This window comes from Brassica oleracea, chromosome C3 (genome assembly GCF_000695525.1).
Source record: "Brassica oleracea var. oleracea cultivar TO1000 chromosome C3, BOL, whole genome shotgun sequence".
NCBI lineage: Eukaryota > Viridiplantae > Streptophyta > Magnoliopsida > Brassicales > Brassicaceae > Brassica > Brassica oleracea.
In genome coordinates this window covers 32,137,158-32,156,970 of record NC_027750.1, presented here as the reverse complement: position 1 = coordinate 32,156,970, position 19,813 = coordinate 32,137,158, and the positions used below count along the sequence as shown (strand labels likewise).

Below are 19,813 nucleotides of genomic sequence, written 5' to 3'. Positions count from 1 at the left end.
TTAATGAATTTTCTTTTGGTCAAAAAAGTAATTTAGAATATCTTGGAAGATTTATCCAACTAAATTTTTTTTTGATGAAATGTCAAATTTATTAATTTATCAAAAAGAATACCATTTGCAAATCTACCTCACTTATAAACTTATATGAAGAGGAAAAAAATTTAGTTAAATTGTATTTTTGATTGAGTGTATTGTTTAAATGTGGAAGATAACTTAGAGTATTCTAAAATTTCTCTAAAATTTGTATACTTATCAAAAATAAAACTGATTATACATACAATCAGGAGAAGCTGCTTAAAATACATTAACTTGGCTGTCACTATTTAAAAATATACTCAATCAAATATACTTTAATATTTAGATTGAAAGTTTATTGATCATTTTTTATGGTTTAGTATATAAGGGATGGGATTGAGTTTATAAACTTATATGAATCATGTTTAAACATTGACAAGTGACTTAGAGGAGTTAATTTTTTTTCTCACAAAATTTAAGGTTTATAAACTTGTATGAATCATGTTTAAACATTGACAAGTGATTTACAGGAGTTAATTTTTTTTCCCACAAAATTTAAAGTATTTATGAAAATAGTTATCTTTTAGAGGTAAATTTGAAAAGTGATATCAAACTTTTGGTAAAACTGAATTTTACCTTGCAATTAGACCAATTATTTTTGTTAATTGAAATATCTCAACTATATATCTTATTGAAATAGAAACATTCACTTGGACCCAACTCTTTTGAAAGATTTTAAATTATTATTATTTTGGATCAATATAGGATTTTAAATTAAATATACACATATATTAATTATGGAAATAATAACATATTACTATCTCGTGTCCAAACAACATAAAACATTAGTTTTCATTTTTTTAATAACTGTTTTATCATTTTTGTTTTCAATCTGCACTATCATGCGAATCATGATCTAGTTTATTTACCTATTTTTCTAACGTATTAATTTTATACAAATACATCTCTTTAAAAAGCTACATCTATTTTACAAAAATACATGACCAAAGATCTCACAATAATAATCTTGCCATCGAAGTTTTGGTTAAGTAATTTAGCTCTATAATTTTTTAATCAATATTGTGTACTATAATTTTATATCAAAGTTAATTAAAATAAAGTTTCGGTACAAATTTTCGAGTTTTAGTGATCGTAATATTTTGTATTTGTATTGTTCTTACAAGAAATATTTTCTTATTAATTATTTTTGCTTTAATTGGAAAAAAAAATCAAAATTCAAAATTACCATTTTTTTTCTTTTCTTATAATAAAACTCAAATCTACCACAAAATCAAAATTAAAAATTAAAATCTAAAACAGTTAAAAATTAAAACATTTTAGCCCGTCACCATCTGTATTTGAGCCCGTTGGGCTTTAACTCATCATCAAATAAGGTCGACAAAAAAATAAAAATTAAATCCAAAAACCAAATAAACCTAGAAATTGCGGAAAGAAGTGAGAACGAAAGAGAAAGAGAGATTTGAGGTCAGTGCGCTCGCCAGTGAAGAGAAATCTGCAGCTGCGGGAAGATGAGCAATTGGAAGACTCTTCTTCTCCGAATCGGCGAGAAGGGCCCCGAGTACGGCACTTCCTCCGACTTCAAAGACCATATCGTCAGTCTTCTCTCTCTCTCTCTCTCTCTCTATCTCTCGATTCTTAAACCCTAATTGCTCTCTCTCTCTCTCTCTCTCTCTCTCTCTCTCAAGTCTCTTTTCGTTTGTTGTTTCTTTGCAGGAGACTTGTTTTGGTGTTATTCGTAGAGAAATCGAGCGTTCTGGGGACCAAGTTTCGCCTGTAAGTTTCACATTTTCTTATGACTCCTGTTTTTTTAATTTCATCAGCGATTCAATTCAATTTTGAATATCTGACATTTTCTTCATTAGCATTTATGCTTACATGTCTTTTGTGATTTTCATCTTAAAACAGTATCTACTGCAATGTGCTGAACAATTGCCTCATAAGATTCCCTTGTATGGCACTCTGGTAAGTCTTTATCCTGTATGCAATTGCAGTTTAATTTGGTGCATATACTTTGTAATCTGATTGACGTCTTTCTATTTCCACATGTTTAAGATTGGTTTGTTGAACCTGGAGAATGAAGACTTTGTCAGAAAGATAGTAGAAAGTGTCCAAGCTAATTTCCAGGTGAATAATTTGTATATCAATTGGCCAAAATAGAATTTTGTTTCTCCACTTTTGCTTATAATGTAACTGCTTTTACTGGGTTGAACATGCCAGGTCGCTTTAGATTCTGGAAACTGCAACAGTATCCGCATATTGCTACGCTTTATGACTTCCCTGGTATGGATACACAGTTGCTTCATTAATTTGATATGCAAGTTCATATTTTCTTAGACACCAAAACCGTCTGAAAATTAAAAGCAAACATGAATATTTACAGTAGTTGTTCACCGGCTTTGAGATGTTTTTCTATGTTTTTAACATGTTCTATTTGGGTTCTTCAGTTGTGCAGTAAGGTTATTCAACCTGCCTCTTTGATTGTCGTGTTCGAAACGCTGTTGTCATCTGCTGCCACCACTGTGGATGAAGAGAAAGGAAACCCATCATGGCAGGCACAAGCTGACTTTTACGTTATATGCATCTTGTCAAGCCTCCCGTGGGGAGGAGCAGAACTCGCTGAGGTATTGCTATTGAATTAAAGACATTCCAGAAGATATCTTGTTAGTTGGGTATTAGAAAACATATGGTATTAGACTATTAGTGTTGAAGGCCATTAGAATACAGGATCACGAGCTTCCAGCTATATAATTATGTGGTCCTGTTCTATGTGCAACCAAATTTAATAGTCTAATTCTTAGTTTTATCATGTCTCACCTAGTGGGTAGTATTGGTAACTGAACTGCTTCTATACGAACTGCTATAAGATACTATTAACTTGTCATCTCTGATGAGTTTCCCTCTTTCTTGCAGCAAGTTCCTGATGAGATTGAAAGAGTATTAGTCGGGATACAAGCTTATTTGAGCATCCGAAAGAATTCTTCATCGTCTGGTTTAAACTTTTTTCTCAAAGGAGAATCTGAAAATAGTCCTTCAGAAAAGGTTTGACTTAAGTGTTGGTTTTTTTTTCAAGTTGTTGTATTGCTTGGTGTTAGGTATCCCTTCCGTTTTGCGGTAGATGTCTTGGCAGATGCATGAATAATATGCGTTTGTATAAATCTATCTGACGTTTCGTTCTGTCTTTCTAGTTGTTCGAGATCGTAATTTGTTAAATATTGTATCATGGTGTCGTAACTTTTGGTTTCTCTTTGTTGTTTGTTGTCTCTTTAGGATTTCGTGGAGGATCTATGGGATCGAACACAGTCTCTAGCTTCCAATGGATGGAAACTTGATAGTGGTATGCATTTATTTTAATGTTATTGTATCACTAAGACTTCAATCCACTACAAACCTCTTCTTTATTTCCCTGTCTACCTTCTTCTATCATACTAGGCATGTTTGTTGTATATCGTTATTGATGACAAGTTAACGCTTTTTCTATGTGCTAGTTCCTAGGCCTCATCTCTCGTTCGAAGCTCAGCTCGTTGCTGGAAAATTTCATGAGCTACGCCCCATTAAATGTATGGAACCACCAAGTCCACCTTCTGATCATTCGAGGGAGAACATTGGCAAGCAAAAGCATGACGCTTTGATGAGATATCCTCAGAGGATTCGCAGGTTGAATATATTTCCAGCTAATAAGACTGAGGTGATGTGATGGCTATGTTCATCTGGAAATTTATTACACATACAATTTCAGTGATCAACATCTATTATCTCTAATCTGTCATATACGTATGGGTTCTTATTCTCTTATAACTCTGGAAATATTTACTCACAGGATGTACAACCTATTGATCGCTTTGTCGTTGAGGAATATTTACTGGATGTGCTCCTATATTTAAATGGATGGTATGTATTTTTGCAGAACTGGAGTACTCTTGATTTTCTATGTCCCTGTTATAATTTCCTTGCATAGTAGATTGTCGTCCATGCCTACTTGTTTTGGTGTAGATCTTGGTTAGGTGTAGATATATAGTCAAGTGTTACATTAAGCTAAGTTCAAGAGTCGAGACTAACTCTTCGAACAATATAGTCACTTAACACTAACTCAATTGTGTTAAATCGGCAAAGCGACTGACTACCAAGGGGGCAGTGTTTTGTGTTGAATTGCCTAGCATTAGTTGATTCTTATTCTACATCTTAGCATGTACTGAGTTTCTTTTATTTTGTGGTCACCTTTGATTTTGTTTTCCTAATTAATTTATTGCAAATCTAGTCGGAAGGAGTGCGCTTCCTACATGGCTAATCTTCCTGTGCCCTTCCGGTATGAGTACCTTATGGCAGAGACACTATTTTCTCAGGTGAAGTTCTGTTCTTGCTTAAATTTGAAATTTCTCTCTATATTAAGTATTCACAATGTAAATGAAAGCATAATGATAATCTTTTCCTGGCAGATTATACCAATTTTTTTCTAGGAATGTTTGTCTTAGAGCTTTGGTTTTTAGATTTAACAATTGGATCTGTTTTTTCCCAGATACTGCTGCTACCACAGCCACCGTTCAAGACTCTCTATTATACACTCGTGATTATGGATCTTTGTAAGGTAGCAAACAAGGAACAAAGGGTTACTATGATCTTTCGATGACTTTTAAATGGTTGGTGTCATTTATTTCTTATACCTGATGCCAAATACTCAAATCATTTTAGGCTCTTCCGGGTGCCTTTCCTGCTGTTGTTGCCGGCGCTGTTCGTGCACTCTTTGAGAAAATTTCCGACCTTGACATGGAATCCAGGACACGCCTTATCCTCTGGTTTTCTCACCACTTGTAAGTATACATTTTTCATTTTTCATTTTTCATTTTTCATTTTTCTTACCTTATCCGTTGAAAAGTTGATTTGTGGATGTTCCACTTCCATATATGATAGAAAATTATCTAGCTGAGAAGCTTTTCTTTAGCCAAGTTGATGATTGTTATTCAAACATAAAATATGGATTTTCAATAGACGCGAACTTGGGGCTGTTTTACTTTATGCTTTCTATTGTGAAGCGTCAGAGTGTCTCTCAAATTAATTGAGAATTTTAATTGAGAATTTTGTTATTCATCATATGAAGTTGATGATTGTTACAGAAACATAAAATATGGATTTTGGTGTGCTTTATTGTCTTTTCACCTGATGATCCATATACATATTTTTCTTCTAATTCAATGAGGATATTTTCATGCTTAACAGATCCAACTTCCAGTTCATCTGGCCATGGGAAGAGTGGTCTTATGTGTTGGACCTTCCCAAATGGGCCCCTAAGCGTGTATTTGTTCAGGAGGTTCTCCAAAGAGAAGTACGCTTGTCTTACTGGGATAAAATTAAGCAGGTAACAGAGCACTTGTTATGATTTTAATATTCTGATATATTAGAAAATTTGAGGCAATCAAGAGCTGCCAAACTTTAGCGTCACATTCTCTCTTGAGGTTTTAATTGAGCTATTATGTTTCATCTTGAGTTCAACTTGGCTTTAGTTTTTGGCCACTAGAGAACTTATTTTGTTTTCTGTGTGTCAAATAGAGCATCGAGAATGCTAGTGCCCTAGAAGAATTGCTTCCTGCAAAGGCTGCTCCGGCTTACAGGTACTCCTTGGAAGAGGGTAAAGAGAAAACAGAAGAGCATCAGTTGTCAGCTGAACTGAACAGGAAGGTCAAGGAAAAACAATCTGCACGTGACATGATGTCGTGGATTGAAGAAACGATATATCCAGTTCATGGTTTTGAAGTCACTCTTACAGTAGTCGTGCAGACCTTACTCGAGATCGGATCAAAAAGTTTCACTCATATGGTCACAGTCCTAGAGCGGTACGGCCAAGTGTTTGGGAAACTCTGTCCTGATAATGATAAACAGGTGATGCTATTATCGCAAGTGAGTGCATACTGGAAAAACAATGCACAAATGACGGCCGTGGCAATGGATAGGATGATGGGGTATAGACTCGTATCGAATCAGGCAATTGTGAGATGGGTTTTCTCTCCGGAGAATGTTGATCAGTTTCATATGTCTGATCAGACATGGGAGGTCAGTTGCATTCTAACTCAATTCGTTTGCGTTTGCTTAATAAACTCTGATTTTTTTTTGTTTCTGTCTCTGCAGATACTTGGGAATGCACTTAACAAGACTTATAATCGTATCTCTGATTTGAGGAAAGACATATCAAACATTACGAAGAATGTTTTGGTTGCTGAGAAAGCTTCAGCAAACGCACGAGCAGAGCTGGAGGCTGCTGAGAGCAAACTTTCCCTAGTGGAGGGTGAGCCTGTCCTTGGTGAAAATCCAGGGAAGATGAAGCGTTTGAAATCAACGGTGGAGAAGACAGGGGAGGCAGAGGTGTCTCTACGGGAATCCCTAGAGGCAAAAGAGGCTCTTCTTAACAGAGCTCTCTCTGAAACTGAGGTATTCAAATAATAACTTTCTAGTGTACTGTCTCTTTTTGTATCCTCTTATTGACTTTTCCTTGTGCATATAGGCTCTACTGCTCCTGCTGTTCCAGAGTTTCTCTGCAGTCCTGAAGGAACGGCTTCCAGAACCAGCGAAAGCGAGGTCGTTGGAGGATCTAAAATCTGAAGATGAAAACTCATCTGCGATGGAGGTGGACACTGAAAATGGAAACCCAAAGAAAAGGTCTGAGATCGGTGATAGAGAACAGTGGTGCTTATCCACAGTTGGATATCTTACGGCATTTACTAGACAATATGCGAACGAGGTAAAAGTTAGTTAAGTTGGATGTTGTTAAGAGCGTAAGATTTGTAATGAAATGACGAATCTTACTTGTGTTTCTATGTCCTGTCTGTAGATATGGCCTCACATGGAGAAGTTGAAGTTGGAGGTGTTCTCTGGAGAAGATGTTCATCCCCTCTTCCTTCAAGCCATATTCTCTGCACTCCAAATCCCTTTACAATAATCTTCCTCACCTTTTCATCTGAAACCTCTATGTATTTTGTTCTTCCTATGAGATTTTTGACATTCAAGTTTCATTAGGAAGTCGTTGAGATTCCTAGTATGGGAAAACCAAGAAGAGAGTTAGCTCGTTCTTAGGGTAATGTTGTTTGTTTCCTCAAACCCAGCTTTATTAATTAAACATGATTGTAGGATAACTGTAAGGATACAGGGAGTCTCTGTTCCGATTTTCTATGGTCTGTTACTGTTTAAAGAAGCGGAAGCTATAAGCTAAGGTTTTTTGGAAGGAGATTTGTAAACTTTATAGGGAGGGTCTTAAATCCAAATTTTGAGTTGGAAGATAAGGAAAAAGAACCGGTGTGATAGAAGGAGGAAGGATCAAACTGGATATGGATAGAAGGACGACGGTAGTTTCAAACGTTCTACATAAAAAAAAAAGCCAAAAAAGTTTAGACATTTTTAGCATAACGGACATTTTCTACTGACTATGTTTTTCTTTTCTCTCTCTCTCAATTTCAAGTTTCATCATCCACATTGTGAATACAAAATTTTAGCTTCACCTATATTTAAATCCCACATACAACTCCAAAATAAACACTTAGAAAAATCATATGCAACCCAATCTAGACAATGTTGTATTTTTAACTACAGCAAAACGAATCTATTCTATTATCCGAGGTGAACGTCTCTTACACCATTTAATTTTACTACTAAAACCAAAATTTACTTCTAAACCAAACCAAAATCCTAGATTAAGAGTAACTAATGAAAACCACAGCAGATGGCACCAAGCTTATCATTTTTTTTTGTTTTCCATACGAAATGTTTTCCAAATTAGAGTACTTGCTATATGAAATCTCCAACAAAACTATACCAAAAAAAAAAAAAACTATCGACAAAATAATAAATTAAGTTGGGAAGAGAGAAACTCTTGCTTGGTCCTTGGGGATTTAGATTATTCCCATTTTATAGAATAGCCCATTTCCTTCACTAATCCAATAACTCAAATCATCTTCTATCCCCGATTGAATTGCTGCGTCGACCACTCACAACCTCCGCTTCTGTTTAGAGATGAGAGCCACCACCGCCTCCACCTCTTTAGGTCTCCGGCATCTCCGAAGCTTCTCTTCCACTGTCCCATCTCTTTCCTTCTCTTCCTACTCCTCCATCTCATTCCCTCTCCACTCTTCTCGTCTACGCTTCCGCCCTCGCACACTCTCCCTTAACCGTCCTCACGCCACAAGCTTCAGCTCATCACCAGGTTCCCCAACCACCAAACCTCTCATCCAGATTTTTAATTTAATTATTTTTGCTAAAACGAGTAATCAATCTCTTTAGGTGGTTCGAACTACGACGTGATCGTGGTTGGAGCGGGACACGCCGGATGCGAAGCCGCCTTAGCCTCCGCTCGATTGGGAGCTAGCACTCTCCTCCTCACCTTAAACCTCGATCGTATAGCTTGGCAGGTTTGTTTGTGTATTATGTACACTACTTGTTTACAACTGTGCAACAACAGTAATCCCGATAACTAACTATACTTGTTTCGTGAGAAGCCTTGCAATCCAGCAGTCGGCGGACCTGCAAAATCACAATTAGTTCATGAAGTTGATGCACTTGGTGGTGATATTGGCAAAGTTGCCGATCGGTACGTTTTCGCCTCTTCAAAGGAAATTGAGGAATCAGAGGAGATTAGATTGAGTGTTTATAGATCTACTAGCTCTGTTCTTATATGTAGTTTGGAGTGTAAAGAATGCTTTGTTAACTTATAGGTTAGGTGTAAGTAAACACTGTTAACTGATCATTGTTTCTTCCTTTGTCACTGAACGATTTAATGGTGTGCAGATGCTATTTACAGAAGCGCATTCTAAATGTCTCAAGAGGACCTGCCGTTAGATCCTTACGTGCTCAGACCGACAAAAGAGAATATGCCATGGAGATGAAAAAGATTGTGGAAAGGTCAGCTTAATTACTATACGTCTTGCTTACATATCTAGATTTTTTTTTGTTGCATATAAATCTCTAAGCATGTGTAAAATACTACTTACAAGCTATTTTGGAATAATAATAATCTTGAAATTATATGTTTTGTAATAGCTGCAATTTTTTTGTTTTTGGTATGGCAGCACTGAGAATCTCAGTATTAGAGAGGCGATGGTAACAGATATCCTTGTTGGGAAGAATGACAACGTTGAAGGGGTTGCCACGTTTTTTGGGATGAACTTTTATGCGCCTTCTGTGATTCTCACCACTGGAACCTTTATGAGTGGGAAGATTTGGGTTGGTAGGAAGTCTATGCCAGCTGGAAGAGCTGGCGAGTCTGCCTCACAGGGCTTGACAGAGAATTTGCAGCAGCTTGGGTTTGAAACAGATCGCTTGAAGACCGGTACGCCAGCTCGTGTTGATCGCCGGACCATTGATTTTTCCCTCTTGGAGGCTCAACATGGAGACGAAGAGGTATTACTCTATACACTTTAAATAAATAGCTTATTCCAGATCATTCTTGTATGGTTAGATGGGCTAAAACGATTCATTCAATGAGTAGCCACTTAGGCAGCAGCAAGCTTAAGTTTTGTACACTTTCATTGGCGCTTTCTAAATACATTTCTCATCAAATGGAACAATATTTCATATTGTTCTCTGGTATCTAACCAAGGTGATTCATGAACCTTTTGTATTTGAAGATGCTGAACATTAATGTTCCTTTTCCCAGGTCAGTTGGTTTAGTTTCGACCCAGATTTTCATATTGAGAGAGAGCAAATGTCCTGCTACTTGACTCGCACGACAGAGTTTACTCACCAATTGATCAGGGACAATTTGCATGAGACCCCAACGTATGGTGGATGGGTTGAAGCAAAGGGTCCTAGGTACTGCCCTTCCATTGAAGACAAGGTATATTCTTTTGTTTTTTTCTTTGTATTGTCTCGTTCGTGGACCCAGGGGAAGTTACATCAGACATGGTTCATCTACCTTTCATGTTATTGAGCTGATTGTTTTAGATATACTTGTCAATGTTTATGAGTGGAATCACATTAATAGGACTACTGAAACCCGAATTTGCTAGACAATGTGATTTTAATACTATTTCCGTCTCCAACATGCACACATATGCTGATAAGTCATTAATAATAATACATAAGAGTTAAAGCCTAACCGAAGCATGTGTAATAGTAGGGGATGGAAGAGATCAATGGGGCGTTTGAGTTTATGTGATAGAATCAATTAGATATCCAAAAGGAATAGGAAGAATAATGGGTTGAGGTTAGGCTCTGTAGGAGGAGTAACAAAACAGTAATCGTTTTAAACTCTTGCACTCACTGTTTTCTACAGTCGGTACATAAAAAAATGTTGACCCATCTTTCTCATAAACTACTTTTGATTAAGTAAATTTATACCCTTTATATCTTATTTGGTTTCAGATTGTTAGGTTTAAAGACAAAGAGTCGCATCAAATATTCCTGGAACCAGAGGGCCGAGATGTTCCAGAGATCTATGTGCAGGTTGATGCATGCCTTAGTTATGATTCCTCTAACTGTTAATCATCTCTGGTCTGGTAGGGAAAAAGTGTGAAACCTAGGATGGAGAAAAGGAATCTAGCTTGTGTCTCTATATTATTATCTGAAACATATGCTTTGTTCAGGAATGTTCTTTATTGATAGTTTGAGCAAGCCTGAAGTTTGTTACTATTCAGAAGTTGTCTGTAGTTTAATGTGAGGGTCTATAAGTTAAGTTTTCAAGACTAGAGCAGATATCTTAGCTTGTTTGTTAAAGTACTCAGTGGCTAATCTATGCATTGATGTTTTAAGTCTACAAGGCTAAAATATTTTTTTTTATGAGTAATATATTAGAATGCAATGTGCTCTGAGATCAGTATCATTCTTATCGGGTTGTAATTTTTCCATAGGGATTTTCAACTGGTCTGCCGGAGAATCTCCAGCTGCCACTTCTAAGAAGCTTGCCAGGACTCGAAAATTGCGCCATGCTAAGGCCTGCCTATGCTGTTGAGTATGATTATTTGCCAGCTCATCAGTGTTCAAGGTCCCTTATGACGAAGAAAATTGAAGGTCTTTTCTTCTCTGGTCAGATCAACGGCACAACTGGTTACGAAGAAGCTGCCGCACAGGTGACTGATCTGTAGCAGACTTTATAACTGCTGTTATGTAAAGAAAATATGTCAATACATTGAAAACTGCTGTTATGTAAAGAAAATATGTCAATACATTGAAAACTGCTGTTATGTAAAGAAAATATGTCAATACATTGAAAACTGCTGTTATATATCATTGATCTGTTATTTATTGAAATATAGGGTATTGTATCTGGAATCAATGCTGCCAGACATTCCGATGGTAAGAAGCACGTTGTTCTTGAGAGGGAAAGCAGTTATATAGGCACTTTGATTGACGATTTAGTCACAAAGGATCTCAGAGAGCCATACCGCATGCTAACAAGGCAAGTTACATTTAGTTTTCTTTTTCATTATCCTAGTTCTCCTCCATTCATAAACTCGAAATGAATAGTTTCTGAATTATGGGTAGGGTAGAGATAACCGATCTGGCAATCACTTGCTGTATATAGTTTCATTTAAACTAATAAAAGACTTCTGAAGTTTTCTTGAGCTGCTCTATGGCCATTGACTTGCTTAACACTCTTTTATTTTTCTGTTCACATGAACTATTTTGTTTGATAAAATATGATTTTTCTTCTCATTGACAGCCGTTCGGAACATCGGCTTCTTCTTCGATTTGATAACGCGGATAGTAGACTGACGCCTCTGGGGCGTGAACTTGGATTGATAGATGATAGACGTTGGAAGTTATACCAAGAGAAGCAAGCAAGGATTTCAGAAGAGAAGACGAGACTCAAAACTGTCAAGATCTCAGGTTTTCTTCCATAACTCAAGTTTATTTTTTTATTTTTGACTGATCACTGTTACACATGGAGCTCACTGTCTCTCAAAGCAAACGTATTAAGATCTGGGAAATTGTGTTGGCGTCTTCAAAGATTATGATGATGTATTTTGCTTACAGGAGGAGGGGGTGAATTGGCTGCTGAAGTTACCGAGGTGTCTTCTCAGCCAGTCAAAAAATCAGCGACACTAGAGAGTCTACTCAAGAAACCCCATGTCCACTACAACATACTTGAAAAGCATGGTTTTGGAAATGAGACATTGTCTAGAATGGAGAAAGAGTGTGTAGAGATCGATATAAAATACGAAGGCTTCATTCTGCGCCAGCAAAATCAGCTGCAGCAGGTATGTTATGTCCATTAAATGCTCCTCACCTGCTTTGGATATATGGACATGAATTGAAAAAAAAATCAAATAATATCCTTTAATAGATGGCCCAGCAAGAACATAGACGACTTCCAGAGGATTTAGATTACTTTTCGATGACAACTCTTTCCCATGAAGGGCGTGAGAAACTATCAAAGGTTTGTGTGTTTAAGGACATATGAGTAGACGGATAATTGCTTTTGTTTTAGAGCTTATCGAGTCTAATGTTATGAATCATTATAAAATTTTCAGGTGAGACCGCAGACGATCGGGCAGGCAAGCAGAGTGGGCGGAGTCAGTCCTGCTGACATAACAGCTCTCCTTATAACACTTGAATCAAACCGAAGAAGAAGCCAAAGGTTGAAGAGAGGAAAAATTTTGGAGCATGCCTTGGCGGGATCCAATCCACGCATGGTAGAAGATAGTGAGCATATGGTTAAAGAGTGATCCCATAAGTTATCATTCAGGTCCAGCCCAGTGCTCCGGTCCATTAACAAATTGGCACATAAAATCCATCTTCCGGTTTAAATCCGGTTTTTGTACGAATCTAGCTTTGGTCCGGTTTAAGTTTGATTTAACTTTCAGTTTCCAGAAGGAATGATAGATCATTTTGTATGTATTGGATGTTGACTCAGCGTTACGATTAGCCGTTCTGACTCAGCAATTGGCCACTGGCATTTAGCCCCAGCGTTATCACGTCGACAAAGCGTGGCATTAGACACTGCGGATGATAAAGCCGAGGAAGACAAGGCCGAGGAGAGTGCTGCCCTGCCTTATGGACGATGCTGGCCAGCCTTAGCCTTATGGCCAAGAGCCTTATTGGTGAAGGAATGAGAAATGGTTTCTCCCAGCCATTGCCAATGAAGGTTGGAAAGATTGCAACTCCAAGAGAAGGTGTATTTTAACTGTAACCAGTCCTTAGGCTAAGAAAAGATAAAAAAAACGGAGTAGATTCTCAAGTTGGAGCAGAGTTTGATAGTGATTGTTGGAGTGTTTTCGAAAAAAGAAGTATAAGATTTCATCCAAAAATGTGAAGTAGAAATTTCCTTTCCATTTTATTTAACTCGATTTGTATAAATTCTAAGAACACGAGAGAGAACGAGTGGTTTTATTTTTCTAGATTTACATGATCTCTATTCTTAAAAGTACCAGAGATCTAGAAATCTGTAATTAGTCAGAAATAACAATAAAAATAACGAAAATTACCTAAAATTAAAGAAAGAGAGGTCTAAAATATTGAAGATGATTAATGAAAGAAAATAGTAGTCAACGGAAGGTGATGCAATTGATTCGGTGTTCCAAAATAACCAAAACGAAAACAAGAATTTAATCTTTTAAAGAAAAATCTTTTTGTTAATTAATATTTTTAGTGTTTTCAATTTACTTTTTCATTTTAACCTTCATGCATTGCTCGCCCTCGTCGTCCCTTCCAAGGACGACGACGGATCTATCTTCGTAGCCACCCAAAGAACAAATTTTATAGAAACAGTTCTGTCAAGCAAAAAATGTCTTTTCTTGCACCTTGTCAAATTCTGGAGCTGAATGTTATTTCTGCCCAAGAACTGGCACCAGTGGCACGGTGCATGAAAACATATGCAATAGCCTGGATTGACCCGGAGTGTAAACTAACGACTCGGGTAGACAATACGGGCGGAACAAGCCCTACATGGAACGACAAGTTTGTGTTTCGTCTAGACGAGGAAGCACTCTACGATGGTACATCAATAGTTGTTATAGAAATCTACGCATTGCATTGGTTCAAAGATATTCACGTCGGAACGGTGCAAACGCTGATCAGCGATCTTGTGGACCCTTCTTCCGCGATGAGATTTGTTACCCTCGAGGTTCTTCGTGCGTCAGGTCGCCCTCACGGCCTCCTAAACATTGCCGTGGGGCTCATCGATAACTCCGGACAAAGCATGCCTCTTTTGTTTGAAGAAGATTTGATGTTTCACAAGAAAAAAATAATATCTTCAAAACCGGCCGGTCTTCGACGGTCCAAAAGTGATACAAGCTCAATGGTGGAATCACCAAGGAAGAAGGTGGCGCAACAACAAACCCGTGTGAGTTCTACTACAAACTCAGGTTTTGAGAAAGATGACTTCTCATCTGATTCTCAAATGGTTGTGTATAAACCACAAAAGAAAACGCCAAATGCCATGTTGAAGCAAACGAAGCATAACGTGTATGGGACACCAATGAGACCAAAGAACAAGAATGCATATACTACTCCCAAAAGGAAGAATATTGAATATGGAACACCAATGAGGTCGAGACCGGTTGTGATCACAGAGTCTGATTTGGGTCCTTCAGCGTCAGTGGTCGCCGCTCAAATTGCAAAGGAGAAGGCTTTGACAGGGAGAGATGCAGAGAGTACTGTGATAAGTGTTGGCGCACGGAGCGTTGAGGGTCTTCGTTCTAAGCTAGAAAGGTGGCAAGCGAATTTACCTGTTGTTTTAGACGTTGGTTCAAGTTATCAACCAAGTTCTGACTACAAAACAAGTTCTAACTTCATCCCTAAATCGAGTTACAAGCCCAACGAAACCGTCCCGCGGAATCAACAGATGATTGTAGCTCCTCCTCAAAAGCAAGGTGGGACGAAAAAGAAAGGAGGTGATAACGGATTGTTTTCATGTTTTGGTAACATTTGTGGCATCGAGTGTTCTATTGTTTGCGGTGGTTCTAGTGGACAAAAAGCATCAAGAAGAATAAAAAATAAGAAATGAAACTTTCCAATTCATATTCCTCTGAATAATGTTTCGCTCCCTGTGTCTATATCTCAAGCTTATCGATTTTGCAACTTAATAATCAAATCTGTAATAGGATGACAGGGACGAAGGTACATTTTCTTATTGAATTTAGTTAAGTTGGATTAATTCTTTCTAACAATTGATCATATATCTGTTTATGCAGGAATTTCAAAGTTACCAAACTTTATGATTCACATTTTTAAAAAAATAAATAACTAGGATACCTGTACTGATTATGTTTATTTTCCTTTGTTTAATTCTTTTTAACAAAATAAAAGGAAAACATTGCTACGAATATTGTGATGATGCCCATTATGAAAAATGATAGATATATTTGTTCTCCAAATTTTACTTATTCTCCTAGCTATACTTTCTTTTTAAACTATTGTACTCAGGTTCATTACTCATAGAATAAGACACATTTCTGTATTCTTATGTTGTTTACTTATACCTTTGTTATCAACATAAGACCTTAGCCGATGAACAAAATTCAAATTTATAACAAAGTGGATGATTGGTTGGACTGTATCGCTAGAATTTAGTTCCTAGGATTAAGTGTGTCTGATTTAAATTATTATTATTATTCTGATTTAAATTATTTCATAAGACAATATATTGATATTTAAATGCGTTTAATGAATTGATAGAAAGATTAAATACAGTGTTTTTATAATATATCATGTAAATAAAGTTAGTTTTCAAATATGTGCTTTTGTTTCAATGGTATTGATAATGAATAAAAATAAATCTGACCTTGTGTTTGATAAGTTTTTTTTGGGAATAGTTGCACATAAAATAGATATTGTTTTAGTAAATAAAGAAGCTGAGAAAAGAGAAAACAAATAGTTTTGTTATACATTGAAAGGGGGTGGAGAGAAAGATGGAGAAATAGGGATATGAATTAGATCCGGGAAGGAATGAGAGGGATCTGGTGCTGGAGATAAGTAGAAGCAGCTGCAACTCCACTTCCCAATACAACTGGGTAGCCAACATCCTTGAGTATCATCTCCACTCCAGCCAAACACCCAAGAAGTTGCAACTGCGTATAAATTTTGTACTTCGATTAGAGTTTTGATTAATCAAATTTGGATTAAACAATAGGCAAACGTACCTCATTGAGATGTCCAAGATGCCCAATTCTGAAAACCTTGCCAGCCACTTTGTTGAGACCAAGACCAAGACTAAGGTTGTACCTCTTCCACGCCCTTTTCACAATCTCAGTACTGTCTATATTTGGCGGCACCATGACCGCTGTCACTGTGTTACTTATCCACTCCTCCTTCTGTGTACAGTTTTTCAGCCCCCACGCTTCCACCGCGAGCCTACATATATATACAAAGATCATATTAACAAAGAAACTCTAGTTGATATTTTCCAGAATTGTAGCTATTAAAAGACTTATATGTACCGTGTGGCCTTTCCCAAACGGGCATGACGGGCGATGACATTCTCAAGTCCTTCTTCAAAGATAAGATCAAGAGCAGCTCTAAGACCGTAAAGGAGTTGAATGGAAGGTGTGTATGGCCAATATGTACCGAGCTTGTAAAACTTGAGGTAGTCATTCCAATCAAAGAAGACTTTGAGGGATTTTGAGGTTTTGGTAGCTTCCAAAGCTTTTGGACTGGCGCACACAATACCAAGTCCTGTTGGAAGAGATAAAGCTTTCTGAGATCCGGTCAAGGCCACATCCACTCCCCACTCATCCATTCGGAAATCAAGCGCACATATGGACGAGACACCGTCCACAAGCAGCAAAGCCGGGTGCTTGTAGTGATCTGTGTTAAGACGAGTATACATGTGTTAAGTGAAATTAATATATTTTGTACAAAGTCGGTTTGTAATCGGATCCCAATTCCAGGGTTTTGGGTTGATAAGTAAAGTATATATTAATTTATTTATTTTTTGAAAAAAATTAAAATTATGAAGACAAAGAGATCAATGTTTGGGAGGAAATATTTACCGAGGAGGGTTCGGACAGCAGAGATGTCATTAGTGACTCCAGTCGCGGTCTCGTTGTGGACAATGCAAATGGCTTTGATGGAATGATTTTGGTCCTGTGAGAGCTTTGAGGCCAAGACTTGGAGATTTGCACCTTGTCCCCAGTCACTCTCCACCACATCAACGTTAAAATTTAGCCTCTTCTGCTGGTCAATCCACAGCAAGCTGAATTGCCCTATCAGAAACGAGACGATCCTATCTCCGGGAGATAGCGTGTTAGTCAAGGCACTCTCCCAAGCACCAGTACCAGTAGTCGGAAACATAAACGGTGTCCCAGATGTTGTCTTGAATATCTTCTTCACGTCCTCCAACAACGTTTTTGTAAGTGCGGGGATGGCTGGTGAACGGTAATCCTCGTTGTTTCTGTTCATCGCCCGGATCACCTGTTCCGGTATGTTCACTGGTCCTGGTACGAAAAGATGGTGTCTCCCTGGTCCATTCATATAGTCCATTTTTCCCCTTTTCTTGTTTCTCCTCCTGCTCCACACTACAAAAAGTTTACAAACATTCTAAACTATATATAAACGCTCGCAAAAGTACGATAGAACTAAAACATGTGAGTATATGCATATCATGATGTAAACTGTAATATGTATTATTATTGCTACCATCAACTCAGGTTAGCAATAGCATATTTTCGCATGAAGAAAAGAGTAAATAATAAATAAAATAAACGCCTATCTACATATTACATACGCCAAAAGTGCGTTACTGATAAACAGGTGTAAACCAACAAATATGTGTGATCGATCGGCTGAAAGAGTTAAGAGATCAGGTATTCAGAAAAGTGTAACAAGCGGAGAAAACGAAGTAATAACAAAAAGAAGAGACAACTTTACCTCTGAGTAAGGCGGAAGCTCCTGAGGGCCTTTGCTTCCCAGAAACCTCGTTAATATATCTTCCTTTTAATTTATTTTATTTTATTTTTAATTTCATATCCATGTTTTTATTATCCCGATCACAAGGATTCGCTTATTGGAATCTCTCCAGACGCGTGGCGGATAAGACGCAAGGAGAAAAAATCTTTTCAGTTACGTATGGCTCACAAGTATTTGTGATATATTTGCATATTTCTCCTTCTTCCTTCTGTATCTTCTATTTCTTCCCTTATTAGTGTATTTCATAATAATAGTGAGATGGAGGGGTGGGGGGAAGAACCTGAGTTTGAAAAAGTCGAGGAATAAAATAAAAGGTTGATAAGAGCTAGGGAGGGAGAATGCAATAGAATGAAGTATTGAAGATTTAAGGTGGAAAAGAGAAGATGAGAGATAAGGAGATAAATGGGTGAGAGCCACACAACTTTTTTGCAACCAAGGCCACACGAGTGAACGCCGAATCCTTGGGGACTTCCTCACAATCACTCGCTCTCTCGTTTAAAATTTTCGGGATTTTTGCACTAGATGACAAATGGATTTGGATGTTTGAATTTGGTTTACATCAACAATTGATTTTTTAAATAACTTAGCATAACTTTTTCACTACTAGACTTCGGAAAAATCAAGATATAACTTAAAACAAACTGGGAAAATGTATAAGACAAGCACATCGAATTATTTTCTTTTGTTAATTCGTTCGGCCAAGAAATTAACTATTCAATTGAGAATTCTAAAATATAGATATGTGTAGTTCTGGGAGTTCGTTTCAGGTTTAATTTTTCAGTTTCTGAGAATTCTAAAATATAAATATGTGTAGTTCTGGGAGTTCGTTTCAGGTTTAATTTTTCAGTTTCTGATAGTTATTGTTTGGATATAGAGTATAGGAACCATATGGTGATATGTGTTTGTTTCTTTCTGTTTTTGGCTCGGTTTAGTTAACAGTACTGAAAACCGATTAATACTTTGGAAAAATCGTGTCTAGTTCACTTTCGGTTTTGTTTAGGCTTTTGAGATGATTTCGTACAATTCAATTATGATTTTTAACATTAAAACTCCTCAGCTATGTTTGTTTTTGATAAAAACTCCTAAACTAAATATTTAATGAAAAAATCCTCAAACTAACGTTATTTAATGAATTAAACCCTAGCAGGTCATAATTACCATTACTACAGATAAATTTTAATTTAGGGGTTTTTACATTAAGTAAACATAGTTGAGGGGTTTTACCATTAAAAATTTAAAAAACAAATCAAATTTTTATAATATTATTTAAAAATTAGTAACTTTTTTTGACAACATAAGCGAGAACTAAGTAACTGGACCGCGCGATTCAGAAAGCCAAACCGAAAGTATTGAATCGACATATAACATAGCTGAAGGAGAACTCCTCGTACCACTTGCAAGCTTGTCCGCCATAGTATTTTGTGCTCTTGAAATATGTCTGATCCGGAAGTTAGGGAAGAAAGTCTTACTGCATCTAAATTTTTTATATAATTTTTGTTATATTTTCTCGGTTTTTACATTTTTAATTTATAAATATATAATGTTGATGTTAAGAACATATCAAATTCATATATTTACAAAAACAAATTAAAAATGCTAATTTTGAAAATTTAAGTTACTAATTTTTAGATAATATTATAAAACTTTAATTTTTTTTTTATTTTTAAAGGTAAAACCCCTAAATTATGTTGGGGTTTTTGCCAAAACTAACCCACAACTTGATTTTAACCCCAAACTTATACCCAAACTTGAATCAAATGCAAAACTAACCTAAAAACCTAGTGAAATTACAGCTCAGCCCCTTGTGACCAAACAAAAAAACAGAAGCCATTTTTACGAATATAGCCCTAGTAAATCGTCTGAGTCGTCTGAGATGTTGGAAGTCGTCTGGACGACTGAAGTGTAAGTCGTCTGGTACCGGTTTATTTTAAAAATAATTTATAAATCTTGTAAAAAA

General features: G+C 36.7%; 4 protein-coding genes across 6 annotated transcripts; 3 read left to right on the top strand and 1 right to left on the bottom strand.

Moving 5' to 3' along the window:
• Nucleotides 1-1,415: 1,415 nt before the first annotated feature.
• Nucleotides 1,416-7,243, top strand: LOC106335707 (nuclear cap-binding protein subunit 1). Its single transcript, XM_013774298.1, has 18 exons — nucleotides 1,416-1,628; nucleotides 1,750-1,809; nucleotides 1,942-1,998; nucleotides 2,089-2,160; nucleotides 2,254-2,316; nucleotides 2,481-2,657; nucleotides 2,947-3,075; nucleotides 3,304-3,370; nucleotides 3,522-3,721; nucleotides 3,854-3,924; nucleotides 4,292-4,376; nucleotides 4,550-4,618; nucleotides 4,723-4,841; nucleotides 5,248-5,386; nucleotides 5,578-6,078; nucleotides 6,154-6,453; nucleotides 6,527-6,763; nucleotides 6,854-7,243. Exons 1-18 carry the CDS (start codon nucleotides 1,545-1,547, stop codon nucleotides 6,959-6,961), a joined length of 2,538 nt encoding a protein of 845 aa, XP_013629752.1. The 5' UTR covers nucleotides 1,416-1,544; the 3' UTR covers nucleotides 6,962-7,243.
• A 662-nt stretch (nucleotides 7,244-7,905) lies between these two features.
• LOC106335982 (tRNA uridine 5-carboxymethylaminomethyl modification enzyme MnmG) lies at nucleotides 7,906-12,890 on the top strand. The gene is made up of 13 exons (XM_013774680.1): nucleotides 7,906-8,218; nucleotides 8,296-8,423; nucleotides 8,511-8,602; nucleotides 8,800-8,913; nucleotides 9,081-9,411; nucleotides 9,668-9,847; nucleotides 10,375-10,455; nucleotides 10,860-11,078; nucleotides 11,265-11,407; nucleotides 11,672-11,838; nucleotides 11,986-12,209; nucleotides 12,296-12,388; nucleotides 12,483-12,890. The coding sequence occupies exons 1-13, from the start codon at nucleotides 8,029-8,031 to the stop codon at nucleotides 12,675-12,677; spliced, it is 2,157 nt and encodes a 718-aa protein (XP_013630134.1). The 5' UTR covers nucleotides 7,906-8,028; the 3' UTR covers nucleotides 12,678-12,890.
• A 701-nt stretch (nucleotides 12,891-13,591) lies between these two features.
• LOC106335154 lies at nucleotides 13,592-15,613 on the top strand. Its single transcript, XM_013773597.1, has 2 exons — nucleotides 13,592-15,069; nucleotides 15,144-15,613. Exon 1 carries the CDS (start codon nucleotides 13,736-13,738, stop codon nucleotides 14,954-14,956), a length of 1,221 nt encoding a protein of 406 aa, XP_013629051.1. The 5' UTR covers nucleotides 13,592-13,735; the 3' UTR covers nucleotides 14,957-15,069; nucleotides 15,144-15,613.
• A 100-nt stretch (nucleotides 15,614-15,713) lies between these two features.
• On the bottom strand, nucleotides 15,714-17,951 carry LOC106335155 (serine--glyoxylate aminotransferase-like). 3 transcript variants are annotated; one of them, XM_013773598.1, is made up of 5 exons: nucleotides 17,818-17,951; nucleotides 16,941-17,465; nucleotides 16,389-16,755; nucleotides 16,092-16,302; nucleotides 15,714-16,019 (listed from the first exon to the last, which is right to left on the bottom strand). In XM_013773598.1, the coding sequence occupies exons 2-5, from the start codon at nucleotides 17,428-17,430 to the stop codon at nucleotides 15,882-15,884; spliced, it is 1,206 nt and encodes a 401-aa protein (XP_013629052.1). In that variant the 5' UTR covers nucleotides 17,431-17,465; nucleotides 17,818-17,951; the 3' UTR covers nucleotides 15,714-15,881. The 3 variants fall into 3 exon arrangements, with proteins under 3 accessions (XP_013629052.1, XP_013629054.1, XP_013629053.1); XM_013773600.1 differs by having other exon boundaries at nucleotides 16,941-17,455; nucleotides 17,818-17,916; XM_013773599.1 differs by lacking the exon at nucleotides 17,818-17,951 and adding an exon at nucleotides 17,675-17,754.
• Nucleotides 17,952-19,813: the final 1,862 nt, after the last annotated feature.

Bases quoted from the DNA above. Each gene is read 5' to 3' on its own strand.
- LOC106335155 (XM_013773598.1), bottom strand. From the start codon at position 17,430: ATGGACTATATGAATGGACCAGGGAGACACCATCTTTTCGTACCAGGA. The intron at 16,303-16,388 runs GTACATATAAGT...ATATATATGTAG, and splicing joins CGTTTGGGAAAGGCCACACG to GCTCGCGGTGGAAGCGTGGG. The intron at 16,020-16,091 runs GTACGTTTGCCT...ATTTATACGCAG, and splicing joins ATCTTGGACATCTCAATGAG to TTGCAACTTCTTGGGTGTTT.
- LOC106335154 (XM_013773597.1), top strand. From the start codon at position 13,736: ATGTCTTTTCTTGCACCTTGTCAAATTCTGGAGCTGAATGTTATTTCT.
- LOC106335982 (XM_013774680.1), top strand. From the start codon at position 8,029: ATGAGAGCCACCACCGCCTCCACCTCTTTAGGTCTCCGGCATCTCCGA. The intron at 9,848-10,374 runs GTATATTCTTTT...ATTTGGTTTCAG, and splicing joins GCCCTTCCATTGAAGACAAG to ATTGTTAGGTTTAAAGACAA. The intron at 12,389-12,482 runs GTTTGTGTGTTT...TAAAATTTTCAG, and splicing joins GGCGTGAGAAACTATCAAAG to GTGAGACCGCAGACGATCGG.
- LOC106335707 (XM_013774298.1), top strand. From the start codon at position 1,545: ATGAGCAATTGGAAGACTCTTCTTCTCCGAATCGGCGAGAAGGGCCCC. The intron at 1,999-2,088 runs GTAAGTCTTTAT...CACATGTTTAAG, and splicing joins TTCCCTTGTATGGCACTCTG to ATTGGTTTGTTGAACCTGGA. The intron at 3,722-3,853 runs GTGATGTGATGG...ATTTACTCACAG, and splicing joins TTCCAGCTAATAAGACTGAG to GATGTACAACCTATTGATCG.